Below are 25,378 nucleotides of genomic sequence, written 5' to 3' on the forward strand. Positions count from 1 at the left end.
CCGCGCCCAGTGTCTCATCCACAAGGCCTGGCCCTGAGCTGGGGCACCCCCCGGGTGGGGTGCTGTGGGTGGGACAGTTGGGGGGTACTCTGCTGAGCTGCAGTGTGGTGTCCCCATGTCAGGGCAAGTTGGCAGCTGTCTGGAGGCGGAGCTCTCACCTCGTTCACCTTTAATCCATCATTGCTGTAGAGCATTTCCTGACCAGCTTCCCGCCTCCTCCTCCTTCCTTCCTGCGGGCTCCTGCCCTCCAGCACCTTCAAGACTCCGGGATTCACGGAGGGTGGTGTGGCCCCAGGCCCCTGAGTCAGGCCCGGGTGTCAGGGTGAGTTCTCGGTCTCCCCAGCCTCATTCTGGGTGCCTTGCACACAGCAGGTGCCCAGACATGTAGAATCAAGTCTGGGGTGTTTGTCTCCCACAACAAAAGCCTTTGCACTGGGAGGGACTGGCCTAGCGGGTTTGCACACTGGAGGATTCCTTGGCACACCTACGCCAGCCTAGGGAGCCCTGCGCCGGGCCCTTAGTTGAGATTTCAGGGGGGCCTGGGGTGCACCCCGAGCCTCCCGAGGTCTGCACCTCGCAGCGTGTTGGCCTCCTGGGGTCTTGCCCACGTTGGAGATGTCACTGTGAACGGGGTCCAGATGCTCCACGTTGTGTGTACTACCCGCTTCTGGGGGCAGACGTTTCAAGAACTTAGGGCTGATCGGGGCGCCAGGCCCCAAGGCAGCGGGGGCTCCCCGGCGTCTGGCCAGCCCACAGCTTCACCTGCCACCGCAGAGGGGACGGCAGCTGGGAAGACAGGGAGGTGCGGGGCCTCCTTTCCCAGCTTTCTGAGAAGTTGGGGGGCAGCAGCTGTGGGTGACTAAGCCCTGCCTCACCTGGGTGGGCCTGCACATCTGGATGCTGCCCGGTGAGCTGTGGGATGACTCATCCTCAGGATCTCTCCCGGGGCCCCAGGCTGGTTGTTTGACCTAAGGTTGTAGTTCTGTTTGTTGGTGTTTGTTTCTTTGTTTAAGGAAAATGGCCACAAGCTGTACATTTTGATTTGAGGCTACTTATTTTGTAGAATCTCTCTTAATCAGGGCAGACCCGGTGACTTAGCGGTTTACTGCCTGCCTTCGGCCCAGGGCCTGATCCTGGATCGAGTCCCATGTCGGGCTCCCTGCACGGAGCCTGCTTCTCCCTCTGCCTGTGTCTCTGCCTCTCTCTCTCTCTCTCTCTCTCTCTCTGTGTCTCTCATGAATAAATAAATAAAATCTTTAAAAAAAAAAACTCCCTTAATTGGAATTTCTTAGATTTTTCCTTCGGATTAGATTCATGTTCTGTGCTTTCATCAGGGATACCACAGAAATGTGTCCTCTCTTGGAGGGACCCACGTTGGCTTGCCTCATTACGGGTGATGGAAACCGTGATGACTTAGTTAATAAGGTGGGCTCTGCTGGGTCTCTCCCCTGCTGAGTTACTTTTATGTTCTCTGTAATTAATAAGTGTCCTATGGGGAGATACTCTGAGACGACATAAACATGCTGTTTCTCATCAAACTTTCATCAACTTGTTTTTAGAACCTGTTCCTGTTTGAAGGTGTCTCCCAGATTCACATGTTGAAATCATGACCTAAGCCCGGTGACTTAGGTCATGAGGGAAGAGCCCTGGTGGATAGGATTAGCACCCTTCAGAGAAACGCCACAGAGCTCCCTTGCTTCTTCCTCCAGGTGGGGGCCCAGCCGAAGGTCCCAGCTTGGAGCCTGGAAGAAGGCTTGCTCAACCATACTGGGGCCTTGATCTTGGACCTTGGATCCAAGGATCCTTCTGGATCTTGGATCCAGAACTGTGAGAAGGAAATTTCCCTTCTTTATGAGCTACCCACTCTGTGCCACTTTTTTTGTAGCAGCTGTAACGGACCCAAACAGAACCAACGGACCCAAACACTGATGATTCTTTTTTTTTTTTTTTTAAGATTTATTTATTTATTCATGAGAGACACAGAGAGAGAGAGAGAGAGAGAGACAGAGACACAGGCAGAAGGAGAAGCAGGCTCCATGCAGGGAGCCCAATGTGGGACTCGATCCTGGGACTCCAGGACCATACCCTGGGCCAAAGGCAGGCGCCAAACCACTGAGCCACCCAGGGATCCCCCACTGATGATTCTTGACAGAAGATTCTGGACAATTTCTTTCTGTCCTGGTTGTCGAACAGTGATATTTTATTTCCATGAATTCCTTTCTACATTCATCATTTGGCATTCTGCTGTAAAGAACTTTCTCTTCTCCGTTTATGTATCCACGTATTTATGTATATCAAAGTGGACTCGCTGATTCTTATTTTACTCAGTGAGTTAAAAATCCACTTACTATAATTGATTATTCTGATGCTCAGATTCTTCCAGATTTGGCCAGCAAGGGTCCCTTCACACTGACTGCTGTGAAGGACAGCTCTTAAAAACATGAATTTCCAGGTCTGTCACAGTTCTATTGGACTAGTCTCTCCGTGTGCAGTTTGGCAAGCACTCCTTGAGTGATTCTCATGTTCTTTGGAATTTGGGATCCTCTGGGCCAGACCCCTCATTTTCAAGTGTGTGCCTCACGGAGCCTCCCCTTTTCCTCCCAGACTCCTGAGATGAGTGACCTGCTCTGTCTGTCTTCGTGCTGGGTTTCTGGGTCAGAATTTCTTTGAACAAAAACTCCTATAGCTTACAAAGTAATAAAAATAGTAAGTTTGAAAATCACTGGATGAAGTGACCTCCATTCCAGGCCCAGCATGGCTCCCGCTGAGCCCTTGGCTCTCCGCTTCCCTCCTCCGACCCACTTCTCTCCCTCCCTCTGCTTCTTTCCTGGTGACAGCACTAAGGTAGACAAAGGTCTCACCTCTCACCGGATCGACAAGGAGGCCCCTTGGTGCGCCTTAGACTCAGCAGGTTTTGGGTTGTGGGTTTTGGTGGTGGAAACTCCTAATGCTGTGTTTGCTAAAGTTCAGGGTTTCATACAGGAAACCAAGTGTTAGAACCCCAGGCTCATGGGGGAGTGTGCTGGGGCTTGGAGCTGGTGGCCTGGGCTTTTCCTGGACATCCACATGGAGGCCATCCCTTGGGCCTCCAGTCTCTGAACACTGGGAACCTTCCTTTTCCCACACCTGTGTACCAGCAGGGTGCTTGTGACCCCGTGTTAAGGGAGGGTGCCACCTTCATCCTCGTGTAGCTTTATAGTGTCTTGCCCTGAGGAAGAATCAAACTTCTGGATACCTCTGCGTGGCTGCTGCCACCATGTCAGTTCACACTGTTTCTGGCAGACCCTGGCCATGAGGAGTTGGGCCCTCAGGGGAAAGGGCTAGAGCAGGGCATAGATGGGGCTTCTGACTCTGAGCATGACTCAGAGAGCAGTTGAGAACTTGTGGATCTGAGTCCTTCTCATTGTGGGTGGCTGTGCCTTGGGGCTGAGGCCACCTCACTCTTGTGGGCAATGAGCCAGCCCACTCTGGCCTGCCTTTGTGACCCTCTCTCTCACTGGAACCTATTCCCATTCCATAGTTACCCATCCCTTCCTAGACTTGTCGCCTGAGGCCTGCCTCTTTCTTTGGCCTGAGAATGTTCCCCAGCACCCAGTGAGCCCTGAGGACTCTCTTTTCTCTCTCTCTTTTATTTTTTTTATTTTTTATTTTTTTATTTTATTTTTTTTATGATAGGCACACAGTGAGAGAGAGAGAGGCAGAGACACAGGCAGAGGGAGAAGCAGGCTCCATGCACCGGGAGCCTGACGTGGGACTCGATCCCGGGTCTCCAGGATCGCGCCCTGGGCCAAAGGCAGGCGCTAAACCTCTGCGCCACCCAGGGATCCCTCTCTCTCTCTTTTAAAAGATTTTATTTATTTATTCATGAGAGACCCAGAGAGAGAGAGGCAGAGGGAGAAGCGGGTTCCCCGATGTGTGATCCCGGGACCCCAGGATCACGCCCTGAGCTGAAGGCAGGTGCTCAACCGCTGAGCCCCCCGGGCATCCCATCTCGTCTTGGGTGGTAGGGATGTCCAGGGCTTAAGCTGTGTTACCTGGAAGTGCAGCAGGACCCCCAGCTCCCTTGGAATCCGGCTTCCCTTTCCTGGGATGGGCCTTGATTAGGCCAGATGCTGATGCTGGGGCCTTGCAAGCCATGTGGAAAGGTCGAGCCTTGGTGAATGGCTGACTGGAGAGTGAGTGAGAGAGGAGACAGCAAGGGTACTGTGGGGGGTGGGGGTCCCAGCTCAGGTTACAGGTGGACAGTGCTGCTGGGTAGAGCATAGTTCAGCTGGGACGTCTGCTTAGGGTTCTGCGTGGCCCACACCTGGGTGCTGGCAGGGTTGCGTTCCTTTCTGGATGCTCTGGGACTGATCTACTTCCAAGTTCATGCTGGTAGTTGGCAGCATTCAGGTCCTGACTGTTGCAGGTTTGAGGTCCTGCTTCCTTGCTGACTGTCAGCCAAGGCTACCCTTAACTCCTGCTCCACACGTGGCTCCTGGATCTGGGATCCAGCAACAGGGCACTGCATCCTTCTCCTGCTTGGAACCTCTCTACTTCTGCCCTCAGCTGGTGGGAAGCTCTGCTTCTAAGGGCTCGCATAAATTACATGGGACCCACTTGGATAATTTCACAGTTTTAAGGTTGATTGATCAGTTATCTTAATTACATCTGCAAGTTTTTTGTTTTTTGTTTTTTTTTTCCCTTTCTTTTATATGGTGATAAATTACGCTTCCTGGTTTTTCACTTTGCTCAGTAAAAAGATGGCAACTAAAAGTATTTTGCAGTCTTCCTAGAGATCTGGGTGTAAATGGGTGGATTGGGACACACCTAACTTAACTTTATTATAGAACTCCACAAAAGTTAAAGAGACTTTTTATTTATTTATTTTTGAAGCTTTATTTATTTATTCGAGAGAGAGAAAAAGAGAGAGCCAGTGGGCAGGGTAAGGAGCAGAGGGACAGAGAAAATCCTCAAGCAAACTCCTCTCTGAGCAGGGAGCCCGACCGTGGGGTTCAGTCCCAAGACCCTGAGATCACGACCTGAAGCCCAGGGCGCTTAACCGACTGAGCCACCTAGGTGCCCCAAGGTAAAGGGAATTTTTAAAAAGGAATCTGTCTACAAGGACAGGAGGAATGGGAGAAGAAATGACAAGAAAAAATTTGCCAGCCAGGAATAGATGGATGAGTGACCCAGTTTAAAATATGGAAGTTGGTGTCACCACATTGTTATTTTGGGTTTGGGGTTCAGAGAAGCAGCCGACATGGCCAAATGTAAGAATTAGTGGAAAGTAGCTGACATGGTTAGATACTTGGTTTACTTTCTTTCCTCCGTGATGCTTGGTGACACCCTCTCCCCTTTGCTGGACATTGGAGATTTATTCTTTAGAAGGAAACACCAGGGACCTATGAAACTCTAGGGATTTCTGGAGGTGCATATGGAAGACCACATCCCAGCCTTCTACTTCCATTTGGCTTCCAGGGAGGAGAGTCCTCATTGAGGGAACCTGAGTGGCCTAAGAGGAAAGAATTAGTGAAGCCAACAACAAGGATTTCCCAGCAAATTCTGGATCAGCCTACACAGAAACTCACCTGCCCCAGAACTCAAGGCTTCTAGCTAGTTTTTAGGCATTTACCCTTCCTCATGACAATTATTTCGTTATGAGAAATACCAACATCTGAAGAAGATGCCTAACGTGAAAGGAAGCAAAACAGAGAACAAAGAAAGTAACTTGAGAGAAACATCCTATTTAGAAAGAACATTTTGAAAAAAATTAGACCTTTTCCCAGAGATAAGAGAAATCTCCTATCCATGAAATAAGAACAGGGCCCTATAAAAAAGGATATTTTGAAACCAAAATGATTAAAAGTTTAAAAGATAAGGGCAGGACAAGAGTATCAGACTGATTAGAAGGTAAGATTCAAGGAACTAGTCTTCTAGGAAACAGATAAAAAAAAAAAAGATAAGATGAATAATAGAGCAGAAGGATGAGGCAGGGTTCCCATTACCTAATAGGAGTTGCAGAAAGAGAGAAATTCAGTGAGAAAAATGATCAAAAAAAATTTTGCCTAAAAGGATACTGGTTTCCATATTGGAAGGGCTCATCAGATGCTGAGCCAAGTGGACAAAGATGAACCCAGACCAGTACCCTGAAGTTTCAGTGTGCTGGGGAGAAAGGGATGACCCTACAGCTTTATCGAGAGAAACACATCAAACATGCGGATCAGAAATCCAAGTGGTTTCACAGCTTCTCGGTACGCTGGAATATAGAAGAAGGTAGAGTGACACTCCTGTCATTCTCCATGAAATTGATTTCCAGTTCTGTACACAAACTTCTGTTCAGGAATGAAGATAGACTAAAGCTGTTTTCAGGCATACTGTGCCTTTTGCGCTGAAACGTTTCTTCACCAAGGGGAGCAAAGACTGGATCTTTCACGGGCTGTATCCCGAATTGAGGTAAGGGGACTTCTGTGCACCAGTCCAGATCGAACTCCATAGGCTCCAGGGAAGTGTTCTTCTGGAAGAAGAAACAGAAATAGAACATCTAGTGTGAATGAACTTACTGAGAGGAGACTTGGACAACTGGCATTGAATTTGGGGTTGAATATTGAGAAGTTTAGAGGAAATCAAACAGAAAAATAAGAGAATTATTAACTCCAGAGAACAAGAAGTTGTGCAGGAAAAGTAATTATGGTTTATATGGTTCACTTTGATGGCAGAAGTGGTCATAATAATGTTAACTGTGAAAATCACTCTAGCCATGGCCAGAGTTTAATTGGGGTGGAGGTACAGGAAAGGAGAAGAGTAAAGGGGCCTGGGGGCCAAGTGGTTTCTGGGGGAGTAAAAAGAGTCCCCTCATTTCCTTCCAGGGTAGGAAGTAGGTAGGTAGTACCTAGACCTGGAAAGCCAAGGAATAGTAACACAGGCCTATTTATTGTATACAGAAATTTCTAAGAGCCATTCTATGGGGTATAAATATCAAGACCAGCTAACAATTGAAAGGGTCCCCTGGAAAGGTGAAGGGAGGCCTGGCTTAGGTTCTGTTTTTTGTTTTTTTGTTTTAAAGATTTTTAAATTTATTTATTCATGAGAGAGACAGAGGGAGAGAGAGGCAGAGACACAGGCAGAGGGAGAAGCAGGCTCCATGCAGGGATCCCAACGTCGGACTGGATCCTGGGCTGAAGGCAGCGCTAAACCACTGAGCCACCCGGGCTGCCCTGTTCTTTCTCTCAAAAAACTTTTACAGTAATTGTTTCTTAAAGGAAGTTCAGGCATGATCTTGAAAAAAAAATTGAAACAGCAAATCTAGAATGCATGACACACCATAAGAGGAGGTGTTGTTTCATGAGGCTCAGTTGCACCTGCGAGTATGTGGGCGCTGGCTTGATTTTGTTAGTGTGTTTCGTACTGTGGGTCACGGTGAAAATGTGAAAACCAGTGTTCAGTGGTTTCTCACTGCCAGTTCACTTCTTATACTTCTGAACTGTTCCAACTATTTTACAGTTGAGCATGTGCTTTTTTTTTTTTTTAATTAAAAATAAACAGGGAGCTAGGACGCCCGGGTGGCTCATTTGGTTAAGTGTCCGGCTCTTGGTTTCAGCTCAGGTCATGGCCTCAGGGTCTCCTGGGATCCATCGAGCCCTCAGTTGGACTCTGTGCTCAGCTGGGAGTCTGCTTGAGGATTCCCTCCTTGTGCTCCCCTTGCCACGTGCACACACACTCTCTCTCTCCAATAAATAAAATCTTTAAAAATAAATAAACAGGGAGAGGGAGAAGGAAGGAATCGTACAGGTTGAAATAATCCCAAGGTAGACCAGCCCTGTCTATAATGCCAGTAGAGGTGATCACGTTGGGGGGCCAGTAACCTCTGAGATTGACACACCCTCTCCCCAGCAATGGCCAGTTTGCATTGCAGAGGTGGTCATGGTAAGTACAACACTGGAGATGTTTTTCCAGAACCACTTAGAAGTCCACCGCGCCGTGCAACCATTTCCATACTTTTATATTCCATTTTGGCCTTCAACCGCATGGTTACAAATTGTTCCATAATTGCAAACCATGATGTTCAGATTTCATACTTAATGCGTATTCTTTTTTTCCGCTGTTGGTTTATTTTCTGGAGGCAAATTCTTAGTCATGACTTTATTGGATTAAGGGTGTGACTTTTTCGTTTTTTGGTTTTGAATATGGTGACCATATCACTTACCCAAAGGTAGTAGCAGTTTACTCTGCATCCCAGCAACCTGGTACGAACTTGCCCATCCTCACCATGGGCTTGTCAGTAGTAGGATGGTGATTTTGTTGGAAAGTGTAACATGAAGTAGGGTCTCTGGATTGTTTTTAGGTTTCACTTCTGGGGATGTGTTGGTTATTTTGCCGTGTATTGGTTATATTGTCCTTCCATTTCATATAATGTCCATATCCTTTGCCCTCGTGTCTAATGCTGGGAGTCTTTTAAGTATGGATTTTTATATATTGTAGATTTTTACCCTTCGTCATAATCGCTGCAGCTGCTGAAGACATCATTGGTGTTCCCTTTAAGATAATGCTACCTTTAATTGTATGGGAATATGAACACTGTTTCATATTGGTATTTTAATACTTTTATTTTTTCCTGTTGGCTCAAAAGTGAAGGTGATGTCCTGAAATGCTGTGTTGTGTGTGTGTGCTTGCAACCTTAAATATTTAGATTTATTTTGGCTTATTAGTTAGCTCCCAGACTGCTAGCCAGCTCTCTCAGCACTGTTAAAGGATTCTAACCTTCCCCCTTGTTTCGAGAAGTTGATGTTTTGACAAACAACATGCCTCCTATTTGCCATGTAAACGCTTTATTCTGTTTTAATAAGTTCTGGAACGGAGACAGTTTGAGGGCTTGGAATTAAATTTTTCTGATGGTGGTTTTCTGTGTATTTCTACATAATACAAAAGCTACAGAATAGCTTTTGGAGAGTCTTCTCTGTTGCAGTGATAATTAGTATTTGTGAAAAGTTGATTCATCTTTTAGGATATTTTGTTATTTTGCTAAAATAAGATTCTTTGCGTGTGTGTGTGTGTATTTTAAGGTTAATGGCCTTGATTGTTTTTTTTTGTTTGTTTGTTTTTTAAAAGATGGTATTTTTAATAATTTCTACACCCAGCGTGGAGCTCAAACCTACAACCCCAAGATCAAAAGTTGTATGCTCTACTGACTGAGCCAGCAGGTGCCCCTAAATGGCCTTGGTTTGAATTGAATTTGTTGCTGGGGATCTAAGTTCTGCTTTCCTCTGATGTAACTTGGTTTAGGAGATACGGTGAGCTGTCAGGGACACAGTCACTTTGGAGTCATTTCTGCTGAATGTTGAGTCAGATCTGGGTTCTAGTTGCCGCCCCAGTGCGTTTGTCCACCTTGGGGTTCTTTGTGGGTAACTCTCAGGTTGGCACCTCAGGTGTACCTGTGCGTTCTTTTTCCTTCATTGAGGCGGTGAAGCTGCTGAGCCAGACCTCTAGAGCTCAGCACTGGCCTTCTCCAACTGAGGCTCCACCCAAAGGGCCCTGTGTGGGAGGATGTGGCGCAGCCTGGGGTTTAAACAGACCTTCCCCTTGCCTCCTTCAGTTTATACTCTGGGATGTGCCCCTATGGAGACAGGATCTTTTGGTGACATTGCAGTTTAGGATCTGCTTCTCCACCCCCTGGCCAGCAGAGTAGAGAGCTGTGCAAGAGCCCGAGGCAGCTTTTTCCTTCCTGCTCCCTAGGTTCCGTAGGGGCAGGGAAGTGGGGTGACTCTCCCCACCTCGTGGTTAGTTCAGTGCCTTATCGTCCCATGGGGAGGACTAAACAAGTGGGTGAAGAAAGACTGAACTGCTTCCCCTCCCCGGTTTCCTCATTTGTGAGTTGGGTGGGGAAATAGTGTCATTGGGACATCCCCACCCCCAGGCCTCCTAGAATTATCTTGGTTCAACAGAAATGGTGTGATGCCCGGTGTGAATGCTCTGGGATGGGCCTGGCAGGTGTTTAGGGGATGCGTCGGAGTGTGGTACGTGGATGATGTGGGTGTTTCTAGTCCTTCCCGGTGTGGACCTGGCTAGCATTGTTCCAGATGGCTCAGTTTCCAGGAAATAAGGGCTGGGAGTTTATGTCCCAGTTGTTGAGATTCTCTGGGTGTGGGTTTGGAGCCCGACGTCTATGAAAGCAGAGATTTTCCTGGGCGGTTGTGTGTGTCTGTGGGGTGAGGCCTTCGGGACCACATGAAAGAGGGTGAAACCTATGGTGAGGGAGGAGAGATCCCTCTCCAGAGCCTGCAGGCCATGAAGTCCCTGCGGCCTGTGTTCTCCACCGTTAATAGGCCAGAGCTGGAGAACAGGGGTCTCTACGGGGAGAGTTCCCGTATCACCTCAGGGTGGTCCTTTCCCACAGGCCCCAAGCCGGGGCAGGGGTGAGGGTGCCAATGCTGCGGAAGACAGACAGACAGACGGGCGCTGATCAGTGGGTCTCCTGGGGGAGTCGGGCTGTGTGTAGTGCTTCAGGGCCCTGAGAGCCAGAGCCTCACCACGGTGGCCTGAAGCTGTCCAGGGCGCCCTCCCTCGACTCCTGACCTGCAGGCCCGCGCCTGAGCAGCTCTCCCCCGTGTCGGGGGGCCAGTTCCATGGGGGTACGGCCACCCACCTGGGCCTCTCTAGGGACCGTGAAGAGTCGTGCCGGATGATTCCAAGGAGCAGCCTGTTTTGCCCCTAACAGGGTTTCCACCATTTAGAGCATTGTGTTTCCTTCTAGGCCATTTCTGGCCAAGCAGACTGTTCTGTGGGATAAACTGACCTGGGTTTTAGTGTTTTTTTTTGTTTTTTTTTTGTTTTTTTAAATTTATTTATTTGTGATAGTCACAGAGAGAGAGAGAGAGAGGCAGAGACACAGGCAGAGGGAGAACCAGGCTCCATGCACCGGCAGCCCGATGTGGGATTCGATCCCGGGTCTCCAGGATCACGCCCTGGGCCAAAGGCAGGCGCCAAACCGCTGCGCCACCCAGGGATCCCTGGGTTTTAGGTTTAAAAGAAGTGTTTGTCTATATGCACGAAGACAGGCCTCTGTAGTTGGAGAAAAACCCAGCGTTCTGGGGTTTTTGTAATGTGTGAAACGTGGTTGGCTTCCTCCTGAGAGCCGTCTCGCCCGCAGGCCTGGCCCGTGTGCTGGCCGCACAAGCAGGGCCTTCTACCTGTGCAGAAGCCCCAGGCTAATGCCTGGTATGTTAGGCGTGATTGTGTGTCAGAATCGCCGGGGAATTTGTCAAAAATGTGGATTCTGGGTCCCACCCCGCACCTTGTCCGCAGAACCTGCAGAGGGTGGAGCCCCGAGGTGTGTCTGGAGTAAGTCCTTTGATGCTGCCAGCTGGGCCTCAACACCAGCGACGCTAGGGTCAGTTCTAGGTGAGGATGCTGGGGCCTCCAGAGGGCAGGAACGGCCCGGGGCAGTTGGTGTGGCCCCAGGAAGGAGTGGGGCCCTTCAGCCGCCCAGCATGGCCCAGGCTGCTTTGAGGCCTCCTGTGTGGCCTGTGACCCATGGTGTCCTTCGGTACCTGGGCTTGCCCTCCTGCTCCCTTCCTGGAGGGGACCTTTGAGCAAGTGCTGTGCTGACGGTGGGGCGGGGGGTGGGGAGGTGGGTGGTAGCTGGGTTGCTGTCCCCTTCCTAGTTGGATTTTGAGACCACAGGGGCCAGACCCTCCCGCGCCCCCCCCAAGGGAGGAGGTGAGCTGGGTGGTGGTGTCGTGGCCTGCTGTGCCCGTTGGTGCTGCACCCGGAGGGTTGAGTGGTCACAGCACCCATTTCCAGAGGGATGTGGTTTTCCTGGCCCTGCTTGTCATCACTGTGTTGATGGAATGTTCCAGCCAGGCCACGGAGGTCACTCCCAGGCCCTGGTCGGATCTGCCCCTCTCCTCACCCCCGGGAAGCAGGAGGTGAACTGAGGATGGCGGGTGGTGAACATTCCCCTGTGCGCCCTAGGTCCTGCCCACCCCCCATCCATGGGTCAGCGTGAGGCCACCCCCTCCTTCCCACCACTGAGCCACTGCTTTGGCAGTGGGTTTGGGGGGTGGAGGAGTTAGGGCCCACCTGGGTTGTTTGCTATTGGGTTCAGAATGGAAAGTAGTCAAGGTGGGTCAGGTCCTCAGAATTCCCTTTGGAGGGCACCCTCCTTTCTGTAGGATTCTCTGAGGGGCTTTGGACAATGAACACAGATTTAAAGCAAAAATGCCCCTCCCCGTCCCGCCCACTCTGTGCAGCCCTCAGAATGTTCTGTGGTCTGAGCTTTACTCACAGCCTCAGGAGGCCGAACCTGGTGGGGGGGGGGAGTTAGGCAGGGGAGGGACGGGAGGGAGGAATGGGGTGTATGCTGGCTGCTGTGGGCTCCTGGGGCCACATCACCTTCGTCGTTCTGTGAGGACAGAGCTTGGGAGGTTGTCTGAGAACATGTTAGCTGAACAAATAATGGGATGGGGCCTTATTTCTGACTTTTCTTCCCTGGCCTGGGTTAGGTCATGCCTGCTTTTCATCTCTTCTTCCCAAAGTGCCTCTCAGTGGTCAAGTCTCCATTTCTCCATTGGCTCGCCCTACCCCTGGCTGTCCTACCCCAGGTAGTGGTTGGGTGGAGGGGATGTAGACTGTGGAACCCCCTGTCCTTGGTTCAAATCCTGGGCCTCGTCGAGTATTTTTTTTTTTTTTCTTTGTCTTAGCTTTGGGCAAATCCCATGACCTTCCTTCCTAACTCCTCTTTCCTTAACTGAAAAGTTGAAAAGTCAACACCCAATGGAGAGGTGATGAGATAAATGTCTGGGAAGGCCTGGTATCTAGGAGACACTTTGAAAATTGGCATCTTCAGGGCTCTTGGGTGGCTCAGTCGGTGAAGCACCTGCCTTCAGCTCAGGTCATGATCCCGGGGTCTTGGGATCAAGCCCTGCGTGGGGCTCCTTGTTCAGCAGGGAGCCTGCTTCTCCCTCTCCCGTTACCCCCCACCCCGCTCCTCTTGCATGCTCTCTCTCTCTCTCGCTCGCTCTTTCTCTCTCTCAAAATCTTTAAAAAAAAAAGAAATAAAAATTGGCATCCTCCATTCTTTCAAAATTCTCTTTTTTTTTGTCTGTTTTTGGAGAGTTGACTTAACATGATTTTTGCCTAGTCTGTCGCTGGCACTGGTAGTAAAGCTATGCCTAGACTCATGCAGGAACACAGAAACACTTTGGAGATTTCTGGAGTCTGTGTGTGAACCTCACCTTTGCTTTTTCTTGGGGAGTGGGTTTGGTAGGAGATGTTATGTAACTGAGTTTCTCATCACTCCCATGTCTGTCCACAGATCCCGCTTCTCAGAAGATGCACTATTATAGATACTCTAATGCCGAGGTCAGCTGCTGGTACAAGTACCTCCTTTTCAGCTACAACATTGTCTTCTGGGTGAGTCACTGAGAGCGGCCTCGCTTCCTCGCTTCATCCTTTATTCAGTAGATCGTGATTCTTTCTGTACAGTTGATGTGCCAGGCCCCCTGCAAGGCTCTGGAGGAGAAGGTAGGCAAGGTTAACGAGCCCTGCCCTGGCAGAACCAGCGGCAGGTTAGTTATAAAGTAGACTGGTAAGTACTTTGACAGGAAGGCCGGGGTGACCGAAAGCCGGGTTAACGGGCCCCCGCCCCAGACTTGGAAATTCAGGAACACTTGGAGCTCTGGCCCACGTGCATGTCTGTTTTCCCCCTTCCCTGCCCTGGGAGTGCTCCCAACGAGACATCGGCAGCAGGGTGCCTCGTGCACCTTTGACTGGGGGCCAGGCCCTGTTCTAGGCTCTGAGAGGTAAGAGTGGACAAGGGCAGTAAAGCCCTGTTTCTTACGGTGCTTGTGTTTAATCAGTAATGGCATTAGCCTACTGATGAGCAGCAGAGCAGGGAGGGAGAAGCTCCTTGGCTGGGGAGTCCGGGGCAGGACATTCCAGGGAGGTGACTTAGGCAGGCAAGACCAGAATATCAGTGAAGAGGCAGCGGGTGGGGGGTCTGGGAAGAAAGCTGTGGGCTGGAAGGGCAGCATTTGCAAAGGCCGGAATGCACTAGGCATGTGCAAGGGGCCAAGAGAAGGCCATGGGGCTGGAGCACGGGGAGTACAGGGGGAGGGGACACAAGTGACAACAGAGACGTGAAGGGGGCTTATAGACTGAGAAGGGGAGAGGTGTGACTCTGGAGCCCTGGGGTGCTAGAGGTGACCCCAAAGAGGAAAGTGCACTCCAGAGTTGGCTGTGAGCAGGTGGGCCGAGGGAAGGCCGGGAGACTTGGTGCCGGAGAAGCCTTTCAAGTAGAGAGGACCAGTCAGCTGTGCCATTGGGGGTGGGGGGTGGGAATGACACAGGATGAGGATGGAAAATCGGCATGGACATTGACACAGTGGAGGTTGTTGGTGACCCTGGCCGGGGCTGCCGTGTGCTCCGGGGGGTGGAGACCCCCTGGAGCTGGCTGAGGAGCCAATGGGATGCGAGCCAGTGGAGACTGTGACTCAGGACAGTTCTTCCAAGGACCCCTGCCTTAAAGAAGAGCAGAAAACCCGGGCACTGGCCGGAGATGGTCAGGGCACCGGGGGAGGTATCGCAGCCTGTGTGTGTCACCAGTGTGATCCGTCCCGGAAGAAGCAGACGCGGAGTCTGTGCAGGTGGCTGAGGGGACGTGATTGCGCATCTTCAGCAAGCATTGCTTGTCACCTTCTGGGGGGCGGGGGTGCATATGGAGAAGGAGGGACAGGACGAGTGGCCGTGACGCCACATTGTGCTTCTACTGTGGCTGTTGGTGCGGCCTGTTTGGGCCAGAACTCTTGCAAACAAAGCAGACTTACGGGGGCTTCTCAGCTTTCACCATTGATTATTCACAGCATCATCTCCTAATGATTTATCTCAAAGTTTTGGGGGCTTTCTGTCCTAGAGAAACAAGGTGGGATTCAGTGGCTTGGCCTTTCACCCCTCATCTTTTTCTGTCCCTGAACAAGCTGTCACCAGCAACTTCATCATTTCCCTTGAAACAAGATTAATACAGGGCGTTCGATGTGGTTTCCACGGGCTTCTCTTAATGGGAGGCCTGTGCTTGCCTTATCTCCTCAGTGAAGGGCTTCCGGACTGCCATGTTCCCTCCCTGGCGCACCTGGAGGCCCCGCCCACTGGCCAGGTGTCTGGTGGAGGGTCCCCTGGCCTAGGCAGGCGGTCTGACACTTTGGACACTGGTACACCCGGCAGTCCTGTTGTTCCCTCCCACCCCCAGGCTGTGCCTGCTTGGTCTTGTGCCTTGTCCTCTGAAGATCGTCCCGAATTTTGCAGAGAGAGCAAAACTTCCCGTTGTTGGGGCAGGGCCCTGCTAATCTCCGTTTCTTCACATTCTTTGCAGAACAGATTCTTTGCAGGATGCCTGGGTGGCTCAGTGGTTGAGCTTCTGCCTTTGGCTCAGGGTGTGATTCCCGGGCCCCGGGATTGAGTCCCCCGCAGGGAGCCTGCTTCTTTCTCTGCCTGTCTCTGCCTCTCTCTCTCTGTGTCTCTCATGAATAAATAAATAATTTTTTTTTTTTTTTTTTTTTTTTTTTTTTAAAGAACAGATTCTTTGCTCTTGGGAAGCTTTACCAACTTGCCCACTAATGACACCTGGGCAGCCCAATTGGCAGAGTGGAGGTCCTGCATCTGGAATCACAGCAAGGCTGCTTGATTGAAGGGTTCTGCTGTGTTCTCGGCCTTCCACAGGACCGACAGTGCATGTGGTCAGGGTCCGTTTCTCAGTTAGTGTGCACTGGGGCCCAAGTAGTGTGCGAAGGGACGAGAAGGAGCAGTCAGGAAAACGAGGCAGGAGAGAGCTTGGTTGGGAGGATGGCCCAGACGCCTCCCTGCTGGGTCCCTGGTAGCAACTTGCTTTCATCTGCACAGGAGCTCAGTGTGGGGGGAGGCCCGAGACGTGGGGTGCTGAGCCCTCCAGAAAGCGCATGTTGGGTGCCGTGGGAGGCCCTCACGCAGGGGCTGGTCTGGCCTCGCACCCACACTGAGTGATCCTGCGTAGTGTTCGTGTTTTCATTGTGAAATGTCGGTGTCACAGGCCTGCCGCCTGCCTCCCAGGGTTTGCTGAAACGTACACGATCACATGCCTGCCTTATGTCATCAGAGAAGTTTTCTTTTTGAAATGGAAGAAATACCAAAATCAAACAAACCCCCATGTTCCCATCACCTTGTATCAACACTTAACAACTCAGAGCCAGTCCTGTTTAATTTTATATCTCCTCCGCCCATTGGTTTGAAGCAGGACAGAGGTAATTGTGTTGCACAGAGAGTTTCTGTATTTGTTCTGTTTTGACAAATTAACAGTGAGCAGAGGGACAGGGTTGCAGCCTTGCTGGCAGACCTGGGCTCAGTAGGCAGGTTCTGATATACAGAAGGCAGCCTGCCGTTTCTCTGACCAGTGCTGGAGCTACAACAAACATGAGGTTTTATTGAGCCTCTGCCTCATTCAGAATTATTTGCACACTGGCATGCTTTATAGCCAACACCTGTACACTCTAACAGGGTTTCTAAAGCTCTCTCCCTTCAGTTCAGGGCTGAGATTTTTTTCCAAGGGACTGTTAATACTCTTTTGGGGTGACAAACGGGGATGTGGCTGTCCGCCGGACTGTCAGGGAAACAGTGCTTCTAGACAACATGGCATTGTGGGAGCACTGGCATGTTCTACTTTTTTTTTTAAGATTTATTTATTTATATATTTATTCATGAGAGACAGAGAGAGAGGCAGAGACATAGGCAGAGGGAGAAGCAGGCTCCATTCAGGGAGTCTGATGTGGGATTTGATCCCAGGTCTCTAGGATCAAGCCCTGGGCCGAAGGCAGGTGCTAAACCGCTGAACCACCCAGGGATCCCCTACTTTTTTTTAATGTATTTCTCTATGTACGTATGTACGTGTGTGTATGATGGCTCCACGCCCAATGTGGGGCTTGAACTCATGACCTCAAAATCAAGAGTTGTGTGCTCCACTGACTGAGCCAGCCTGGTGTCCCTCTGCCTTTTTTCTTTAATTATTGGTATTCTTTGGTTATATTAGACCTGTTTCGAGTGCAAAATGACTTTGACTTAAGAAAATGCAAATCAAGGGGTCCTGGTGGCTCAGTCAGTTAAGTGGCTGCTTTTGGCTCAGGTTGTAATCTGGGGTCCTGGGGGGAAGCCCCACCTCAAGCTTCCTGCTCAGCAGGGAGCCTGCTTCTCTCTCTCTCTCTCTCTCTCTGTCTGCCTCTCCTCCCTGCTTATATTTTCTCTCTCTCTCTCTCTCTCTCAAATAAATACATAAATCTTTAAAAAATGCAAATCAAAACTGCAAGAAGATACTATTTTGCACCCATTAGGGTGGCTATTATTAAAGCGCACACACACACACACACACACCCCCCCCAAAGTAACAGGTGTTGACAAGGATGTGGAGAAATTGGAACTTGCGTGCACTGTTGGGGAGAATGTAAAATGGAGCAACCACTCTGGAAAACAGTGTGGATGTTCCTCAAAATGTAAAAAAAAAAAAAAAAAAAAAAAGAATTACCATATGATCCAGCAATTCCACGCTGGGCATAGACCCAAAAGAATTAAAAAGCCGGGTGTCAGGGAGATGTTGGCACACCTATGCTCACAGCAGCATTATTCACAGCAGCCAAAAGATAGAGGTAACCGCAGTGTCTACCCAGAGATGAGTAGATAAACAAAATGTACTCTGTACATGCAGTGGAATATTTTTCAGCCTTATAAAGGAAGGAAATTGTGACGCATGCTGCGACATGGGTGAACTCTGATGCTATCATGCCAAGTGAAACAAGCCCGTCATCCCAAAAGGACCAATGCAGTGTGGTTCCACTTATATGCAGCACCTAGAGGAGTCCGATTCATAGAGCTAGAATGTACAAGGCTGGTTGCCAGCGGCCAGCGCAGGGGACAGGGGTACGTTAGTGTTGAGTGGGTACAGAGTGCCAGGTTTGCAAGATGGTGGCAGTGGTGCACCGCGCCGTGACTGTCCTGAGCGCCACTGAGCTATGCTCTCACCAATGGTTAAGATGTCTAAACTGTATATTGTGTATACTTTCCCCCCAGCTTAAGAAGAAAAAACCATCTCCTTTGACTTGCAGAAGAGGGGCTGCCCAGGGAGGTAGACCCTGGAGGAAGAGCTGTGTGTGGCCCTTTTCATTCTCACCCCACCTGGTTCCACCAAGAATGTGAGCTCTCTTGGTTTCGCTGAGTAAATCCTCTGCAGGGGATGATTCAGATGATGTCTGCAACTCATGTCTGCAACTCCGGGATTGCCTCCCGCCACCAGCATTGAGTTTAATCTGCAGAGGTTCAGATAAAGCCCTTGCCTGGAGCTGTTTCAGAGATGGATTAAAAGTGAAGAACCAAGGCCTGTTGTGGCACAGACAATGGGCCTGTGTTTCACAGACAGGAGAGGCCCCTGCCACTGGCCTTTGCGGAGACTCAGGCAGGTCTGAGCCCAGCCCAGCTCCCTGCTTGTGGAGTGTACGGGAATTCGCTTTGGAGCCCAACAGGCAGCCTGTTTCTTGGTGGTGACCCGAGAGCCATGGGTGTTTGTACTCTGTGACCAGCGAGGCTTCAGGTCCCTTCCTTCAAAGCCACAAAGGCCTCCCATGAGTAGGGTGAACCTGGAGTTGATGGTCCAAGTCCAGAGACCTTAAAAGAGAGGTTATTAAGAATTCAGCCAGAACGACAGGTGTATCCCAGGACTGTCCCAGGCAAGCTGGGACACGAGAGGCAGAGCGGGTCTGGTGCAGGAGTGGACAGTCCGCTCCCTCCCCCTGCTCCCAGCATCTCTGTGGGCAGAGGGTCTACTGTTCCTAGGCCTTTACTGTGCTCCTTTGATAGGGGCCTCCCTACATCCCGCGGTGAGCTCCTGTCTCTGGATCACTTGGACTGATGATGGAGAATTGCCTTTAGTTGAGCTGGACTCTGTCCGGGTAACACCACACCCCAAGGCCTGACCCCCAGGTCAGGGAGTGCCCCTTGCAGTCGTGGGTCAGCATCCCCTAGCACAGAACAATCTTAGGTTGCCACATAGTGTTCTTGATTGTATTTTTGGAAATTCCCATATTGGACATTTTGGTTGTTTCCAGTTTTTTTTTTTTTTTTTTTTACTATCCTAGATAAGGATGCAGTGATTAGTTTGGTGTGGTACAGATTCCTCCCTCTGGGCAAAGGAGGGAAATGATTTGCTAGGACAGATTTCCAGGAGACTAAATGGGTCAGGAGGGAGGGGTGTGTATGTTGTTTTGACCTGGCTGACATATTTATAGTCAAAGTTACTTTTCTAGAAGGGCTGCCCCAATTTATACGAAGTAGACCGACTTATCTCCTGGGTGTGTATGTGTATTTTTCCACATTTTCACTGGCCAAGGACAAGGATTGTTTAATCGGGGATTCCACTAGAACACCGTGAATGCTACTCCCTGCGGGGCTTCAGCTCCTGATCTCACTTGGGCACGTGGGAGGCTGGGACCACCAGCAGGGATTTCTGAGGAAGGGGTGTTCACGGGGCACGTATGACTATTACCTGCTCATGGGGTAGTGTCAAGGCCAGGTAGCTGGTAATGTGTACAGCTCTGCATCCTCCCCTAGTAGACTGCTGGCATGGCGCAGTCTACTGATTGGTCTTGTGTGTGGGCATGCCCAGTTCCCATCTTGGTTCCCATCTTCCCACCTTCTTCTTTCTCTCTCTCTCTCTTTTTTTTTTTTTCCCAAAAATACTTTTAAAACTATCACCTCTGGGGCACCTGGTGGCTCAGTTGGTTAAGTGTCTGCCTTTGACTGAGGTCATGATCCCAGGGTCCTGGGATGGAGCCTCACGTGTTGGGCTCCCAGCTCAGCAAGGAGTCTGCTTCTCCTCCCTCTATCCGTCTCCCTGCTTGTGGTCTCTTGCCCTATGTCAAATAAATAATATCTTAAAAAAAAAATTCCCTCTATTGGGGTGTAATTTGATAGAATAATACCCATTTTTGGGATTTTGGGGTTTATAGTTTTCATTAGTTTTAGGACTACTTTGACCATTATTTCTTCGAATATAACCCTCTTCCCCTTTTTCTTCTCCGATTCCTGTTGTCTCATAGGTCACTGAGGCTCTGTTTAATTCCTCCCACACCCTACCCTTTAGTTCAAATAGTGTCTATTGCTTTGTCTTCAAGTTGACTCATCTTTTCTTCTACAGTGTCTAATTCACCCATCTAGTGAATTCTTCATTTCCAGTGTTGTACTTTCTAAAGTCCATTTGGACTTTCTGTTCTCTGTTTCTTTCCTCATGTTTGTATTTCCCTTTATAATCCCCCAGGATATGTGCAATATCTGTTTTCATGTCTTAGCTAATTACACCTTCTCTGTCCTGATTGTATCCTTTTCTAGTTACTGAATATTTCTCCTTGTTATAGATCATGTTTATTTCCCTCCTTGATTATCTAGTAATTTTTTTTTTTTTGTATCTTAAGTAGGCTCTATGCCCAACGTGGGACTTGAACTCACAGCCCTGAGATCAAGAGTCCCACTCTCTTCAGATACTGAGCCAGCCAGGCGCCCCTGTCTAGTGACTTTTGATTAGATACTAGATGTAGTTTTTTCACTGAAGCATTCCTCCTGTTTTGGTCAGCTCAGGGTGCCATCCCAAAATACCATCGACTTGTTGACTTAAAGGACAGAGGTTTAATCTCTCACATTTCTGGAGGCTAGAAGTCTGGGCTTGGGGTGCTTGGCATGCTTGGGTTCTGGTGAGGCTCTCTCCCTGGCTTGCAGATGGATGCCTTCTTGCTGTGTCCTAACATGGCAGAGAGAGCTCTGGTCTCTCTCCCTCTTTTTTTTTTTTTTTTTTTAAAGATTTACTCATTTATTTGTTCATGAGAGACACTGAGAGAGGTAGACACAGAAAGATGGAGAAGCAGGCTCTCTGCAGGGAGCCCAATGTGGGACTCAATCCCCTGACCTGGGATCACGACCGGAGCCTAAGGCAGATGCTCAACCACTGAGCTACCCAGGCGTCCCGGTCTCTCTTCCTCTTAATAAGGATACAAATATTGGAGGCTCCTCTCTCATGACCTCATCTAACCCTATTACCTCCCAGAAGCCCACCTCCAAACACCATGTTAAGAGACTTAGGGCATCAACATACGGATTTTGAGGAACACAACATCTCGTCCGTAACACTCCCTTAATAGTCTTCTGACTCTGGCATTTTTTGTTGTTGTTGTTGTTGTTAACTATTGTGTATGCGATTCATTCATGCTGTTGTATGTAGTGGATCATTGATTCTCACTGCTGTAAAATACCGCATCGTGGAAATGTATTATTTGGAATTTTTACAGTTTTAGACTATTTATTACGACCTGTTTAGGTACTATAAAGACAGTTTAGGTTGGATACTTGAATTATAGGGGTGCCCCGGGGTTCGTGTGCCAAGCTGAAGGAAATCCTGTCTTTTGTCTCGAGGTCCAGATGGTTGCAGTGTGATAGTCCAGTGCAGGACTTGGCTGACTGTGGCCTGCAGGCCTGGTGCTCTGCCGGTTTATGTACCTACAACTTTATTGGAACACAGCCTTGCCTGTTTACTTATTACCTATGGCTGCTTTCCTGCTATAAAAGCGGTATTGAGTGGTCGACACAGAGATTATCCAGCACAAAGCTGAAAATATTTACTATCTGGCCCGTTACAGAAATACCAGCTTCTGGCCTAGTATTTTGGTCTTCTCTGCACTGTCCTCACTGAACTGTGCCAGCAGTGGTAGAGACTGGGGTGAAGGTGGGGCCGAGGCTGGTTTGGGGCTTCTTCTCTCCATGGCCTGGAGAGCTGCCTATAACCTCCCTTGGATGACTCTGCCTTTCCTCCTTCCTTCCTTTGGGAGGTCTCGGCACAGTTATTCCTGGGCGGGGCTTGGTGGGGGTGGGTTCTCTGTTATCTGGAAATGCAGAGACATCTGTGGAAACTGCCCCAGAGTCCTCTGGGTAGTCCTTACCCCTCCTCACTGGGGCCCCTAGCATGTTTGTTGGTTGTGTTGGAAAGGGCACACATGCTGCTTATTTTCAGAACCACCCTTCCGGCAGGAGGAAAAGCTGGTGTGTGATAGCTGTGTGACCCTGTGCAAGGCACCATCCTGCCCTGGGCCCTGGTTCCCTCTGTAATGAGGAAGCTGGGCTGCAGCATCCCTTCTGGCTCCCAGACCTTCCAGACTCCCACTGAGAAGTGGCTTAGTTTAGACTCTTTGAATGTGGGACTATATGACAGTGGTATTCCCTGAACTGTACGGGGTTCAGAGTGGCTACAGTCTTGAGGGATGAGGCTTCCTAACCCCGACAGGTATATCTTGAGACTCACTCTCAGCCCAGGGTCAGGTTGGGTTACAGTCTGTGCCCACTGGTGTCCTTTCTGGCCAATAATTTGAATTGTTGGTGTTTTAAGTGGCCACAGGCATCTTTGGTGTTTTTTGAACTAACCAGGTCTAGAGTCAGGATTCCCTATCCCGGAGAGTGCCAGGACCATGGGATTTCCACCTGCCTAATGATTTAGATGGCAGAGCTTAGGCAGTGGGAGGTGTATAGACCGTTGGAGGTTATTGGCCTCCCAGCTGCTCAGTTTTGCAGATTGGCAAACTGAGCTCCAAGAGAGGGATGTTTTGCTCAAAGCCACAGGGTGAATTAGAAACAGAGCTGACATTGTGTTCTAGCTGCTTCCACTCTGTCCTATTTTCTTTCCATCATTCTTTCTTACTTTGCTCAAAAACCCTTTCAGAGGCTCTGTTTCCCTAAACTCTATTTCACTGTTGTCTCTGAGATCTAATGAAACAGATGCCCCTGGAAAGGAGGACTTTGTCTTAGGACGAAGACTGGAGCTCGGAGTTATTGGGGGTGGGTGACGCGGAGAGTCTTTAGGCCAGCAAATATTGGTGGCATCTGGAAGGCCCCTCGATGTCTCTGCTCTGTGCCCCTCCCGTGCAGGAGGTCAGAGCTCCCTTGGACTGACTCCATGCCCTGGGGTAAGCAAGTCACTTGTGATACTTCCTTCAATCCTTACAGCTCTCCTATGACCCAGGAAAGGCCATTTTGCAGAGGAAATCACAGGCACAGAGGAGTTCCTGGACTTAGTACCAAGTCCAGTCACCAGGAAGTTACAGAGTAGAGACTGGAACTAGGACCAGCTGACTTGTGCTGTTTGTTCAGCACTGCTCTGGCCTTGAGTTTTGGCTTACTCTTGGGTTTCCTTCTAGCTTTTTTTTTTGTTTGTTTTGTTTTGTTTTTTAAGATTGATTGACTGATTGATTCATGAGACACACAGAGAGAGGCAGAGACACAGGCAGAGGGAGAAGCAGGCTCCTTACAGGGAGCCCAACGCAGGACTCGATCCTCAGACTGGGGTCACGTCCTGAGCCGAAGGCAGACGCTCAACTGCTGAGCCAGGGGACCCAGGCATCCCTCCTGTTTTTTACTCTGGGACTCCCATAAGCAGCTCTGTGAATGTCAACCTCTGACAGCCAGGGGGCTTGCAAGAACCAGAGGCCAATGGGGCAGACCCTGAGAGGGTCGCATTGCCACTGCTGATTTGCCTTGAGCTCACTGCAGAAAGGCCTCTGAGGCCTGCAAGAATTGCTGAAGTACCTTTATAGACGCCGAAATGCAATCATACAAGAGGCCCAGGCCACTAAATCGTGGGTGATGGGGGCTGCTTTTGAGCTGCAGGTGTTGGACCCCCCCTCCCGTCCAGCAAGGACTGGCCAGGTAAATCAGAATGGATCTACACTTCAGTTGTTGTTCTTTGACCCTATTTGGGTGAAGTGTCACAGGCTTGCTCACATGGTGAGTGGATTCCATGCAGCTTCCAGCCCAGAATGCCAGAAGAGTATCCTCACTTCCACAGGGGGGCTTTGCCTAGGGTGGAGAGATCAGTAATCTGGACAGTGACACTCAGAGGCCCTGCTTCCTGGCCACAGAATGATCTCACCACCTGAGGATATGGGTCCTTTGGCTTCAGAGTTGCACAGCCCAAAAGCCCCTTCTGCAGAACTCCCATGCCGTGGGGTCCCTGGGCCTGCTTTTTGTGCAGGAGGTCTCAGGCTGCCCTGTGGGTGTTGGGATAATGTACTTTCAGGACGGTCAGAGACACCCAGGGTTGTTTTTATTTTTTATTTTTTTAAGATTATTTATTTGTTAGAGCACAAGCAGGGGGAGCAGCAGGCAGAGGGAGAGCAGAAGCAGGCACCCTACTGAGCTCCCCTCAGGAGCCTGATGAGGGGCTTGATCTTAGGACCCTGGGATCATGACTTGAGCCAAAGGCAGACGCTTAACTGACTGAGCCACCCTGGTGCCCCCCAGGTTTGGTTTTCATTCAGTCTGGCTGTGTGACTTTGGGCAAATAACCAAATGCTTCTACATCTGAGCTTTCCTGTTTGAAAAAGAGGGTAATAGTAGCAGTGTGATGGGGTGTGAAAGGGGTCTTTTAAGTGTATGAAGTGTTTAATGCACTGCTCAGCACCCAGGAAAGAGCAGTACTGCTTGCCGTTGTGACCACCTGATGGTCCAAGGCCGGCCTCCCTTTGCCCTTAGTGGGAGTTAGGCCCCATCTTTTGGGAGGGGATTTAATCAGGTCATGAAAGAGAGACAAAGAAGGTTAGTCTGAGGCTGGAAAGCACCCAGCTGAACTGTCGCTCCCAGATGGTTGGCAGCCAGGGACAATAGCCCAGCCCTGGACCATCTGCCCCGGAGAGATCAGGGAAGAGGCCCCATTGGAAGCTGGGTGAAGCCTGGCAAGGGTCCTGGCCTGGCTCATGCACGGGGCTGTTCGGTGAGCTCCCAGACACACCACTTCCCCTGTCTGGTCCTTCCTCAGGCTCATCTCTAAAATCGGTCCCCAAAGATCCTGAACCCACGATGTGCCATGTGATTCCCCCCACCCTGCTGGTTCCTGTCATTCTGGTGCAAGTTAACGTTAGCTATTCCTTTAAATCAGAATGGAAAAAAAACATGACCCCCTTTCTTAGTCCCCAATCATTGCAAGAGAAGGAAATTGGTGCTGCAGCAGAGGGAGTTGGCCATGACTCAGCCAGGGGTCTCTGAGGAGCAGGAGTCTCTCCCCACCCTCCATGGTAGGCAGGCTGTCATAGAACTCGGTTAGGCAGGGGCTGCAGTGCTGCTGGGGACACTGGATGAGGCATAGGGCGCGACAACCTCCAGGACAGCTTCCTGTCCTGCTCCTGATGCCTCTGTAGAGGGCCTGGCTGTGCATTGGGGCCAGGCGGAGCTTTCACTTGGCCCCGTTTGCTCTGAATGCATTTGGAGGGAATGAGACTCGGCAGCACGTCTGGGAGAGAGCTGGGAGCACGGGCAGAGGCCGCCCCGGTCTTGGAGCCCTGGTGACTCACGCACTTGCACCTAG

General features: G+C 50.1%; 1 protein-coding gene across 4 annotated transcripts in view; it reads left to right on the forward strand.

The window, feature by feature from the left end:
* Nucleotides 1–25,378, forward strand: part of TSPAN14 (tetraspanin 14) — a 55,183-nt gene that overhangs the window by 15,411 nt on the left and 14,394 nt on the right. For 3 of the 4 annotated variants that reach the window (XM_038534486.1, XM_038534485.1, XM_038534488.1), the window contains one exon: nt 13,292–13,389. In XM_038534486.1, coding sequence (XP_038390414.1) covers nt 13,309–13,389 — 81 coding nt within the window. In that variant the 5' untranslated portion in view covers nt 13,292–13,308. Of the gene's footprint in view, nt 1–202; nt 323–13,291; nt 13,390–25,378 lie in introns of those variants that run through there. The other variant, XM_038534487.1, reaches the window with a different exon arrangement.

This window comes from Canis lupus, chromosome 4 (assembly GCF_011100685.1).
Source record: "Canis lupus familiaris isolate Mischka breed German Shepherd chromosome 4, alternate assembly UU_Cfam_GSD_1.0, whole genome shotgun sequence".
Lineage (NCBI taxonomy): Eukaryota > Metazoa > Chordata > Mammalia > Carnivora > Canidae > Canis > Canis lupus.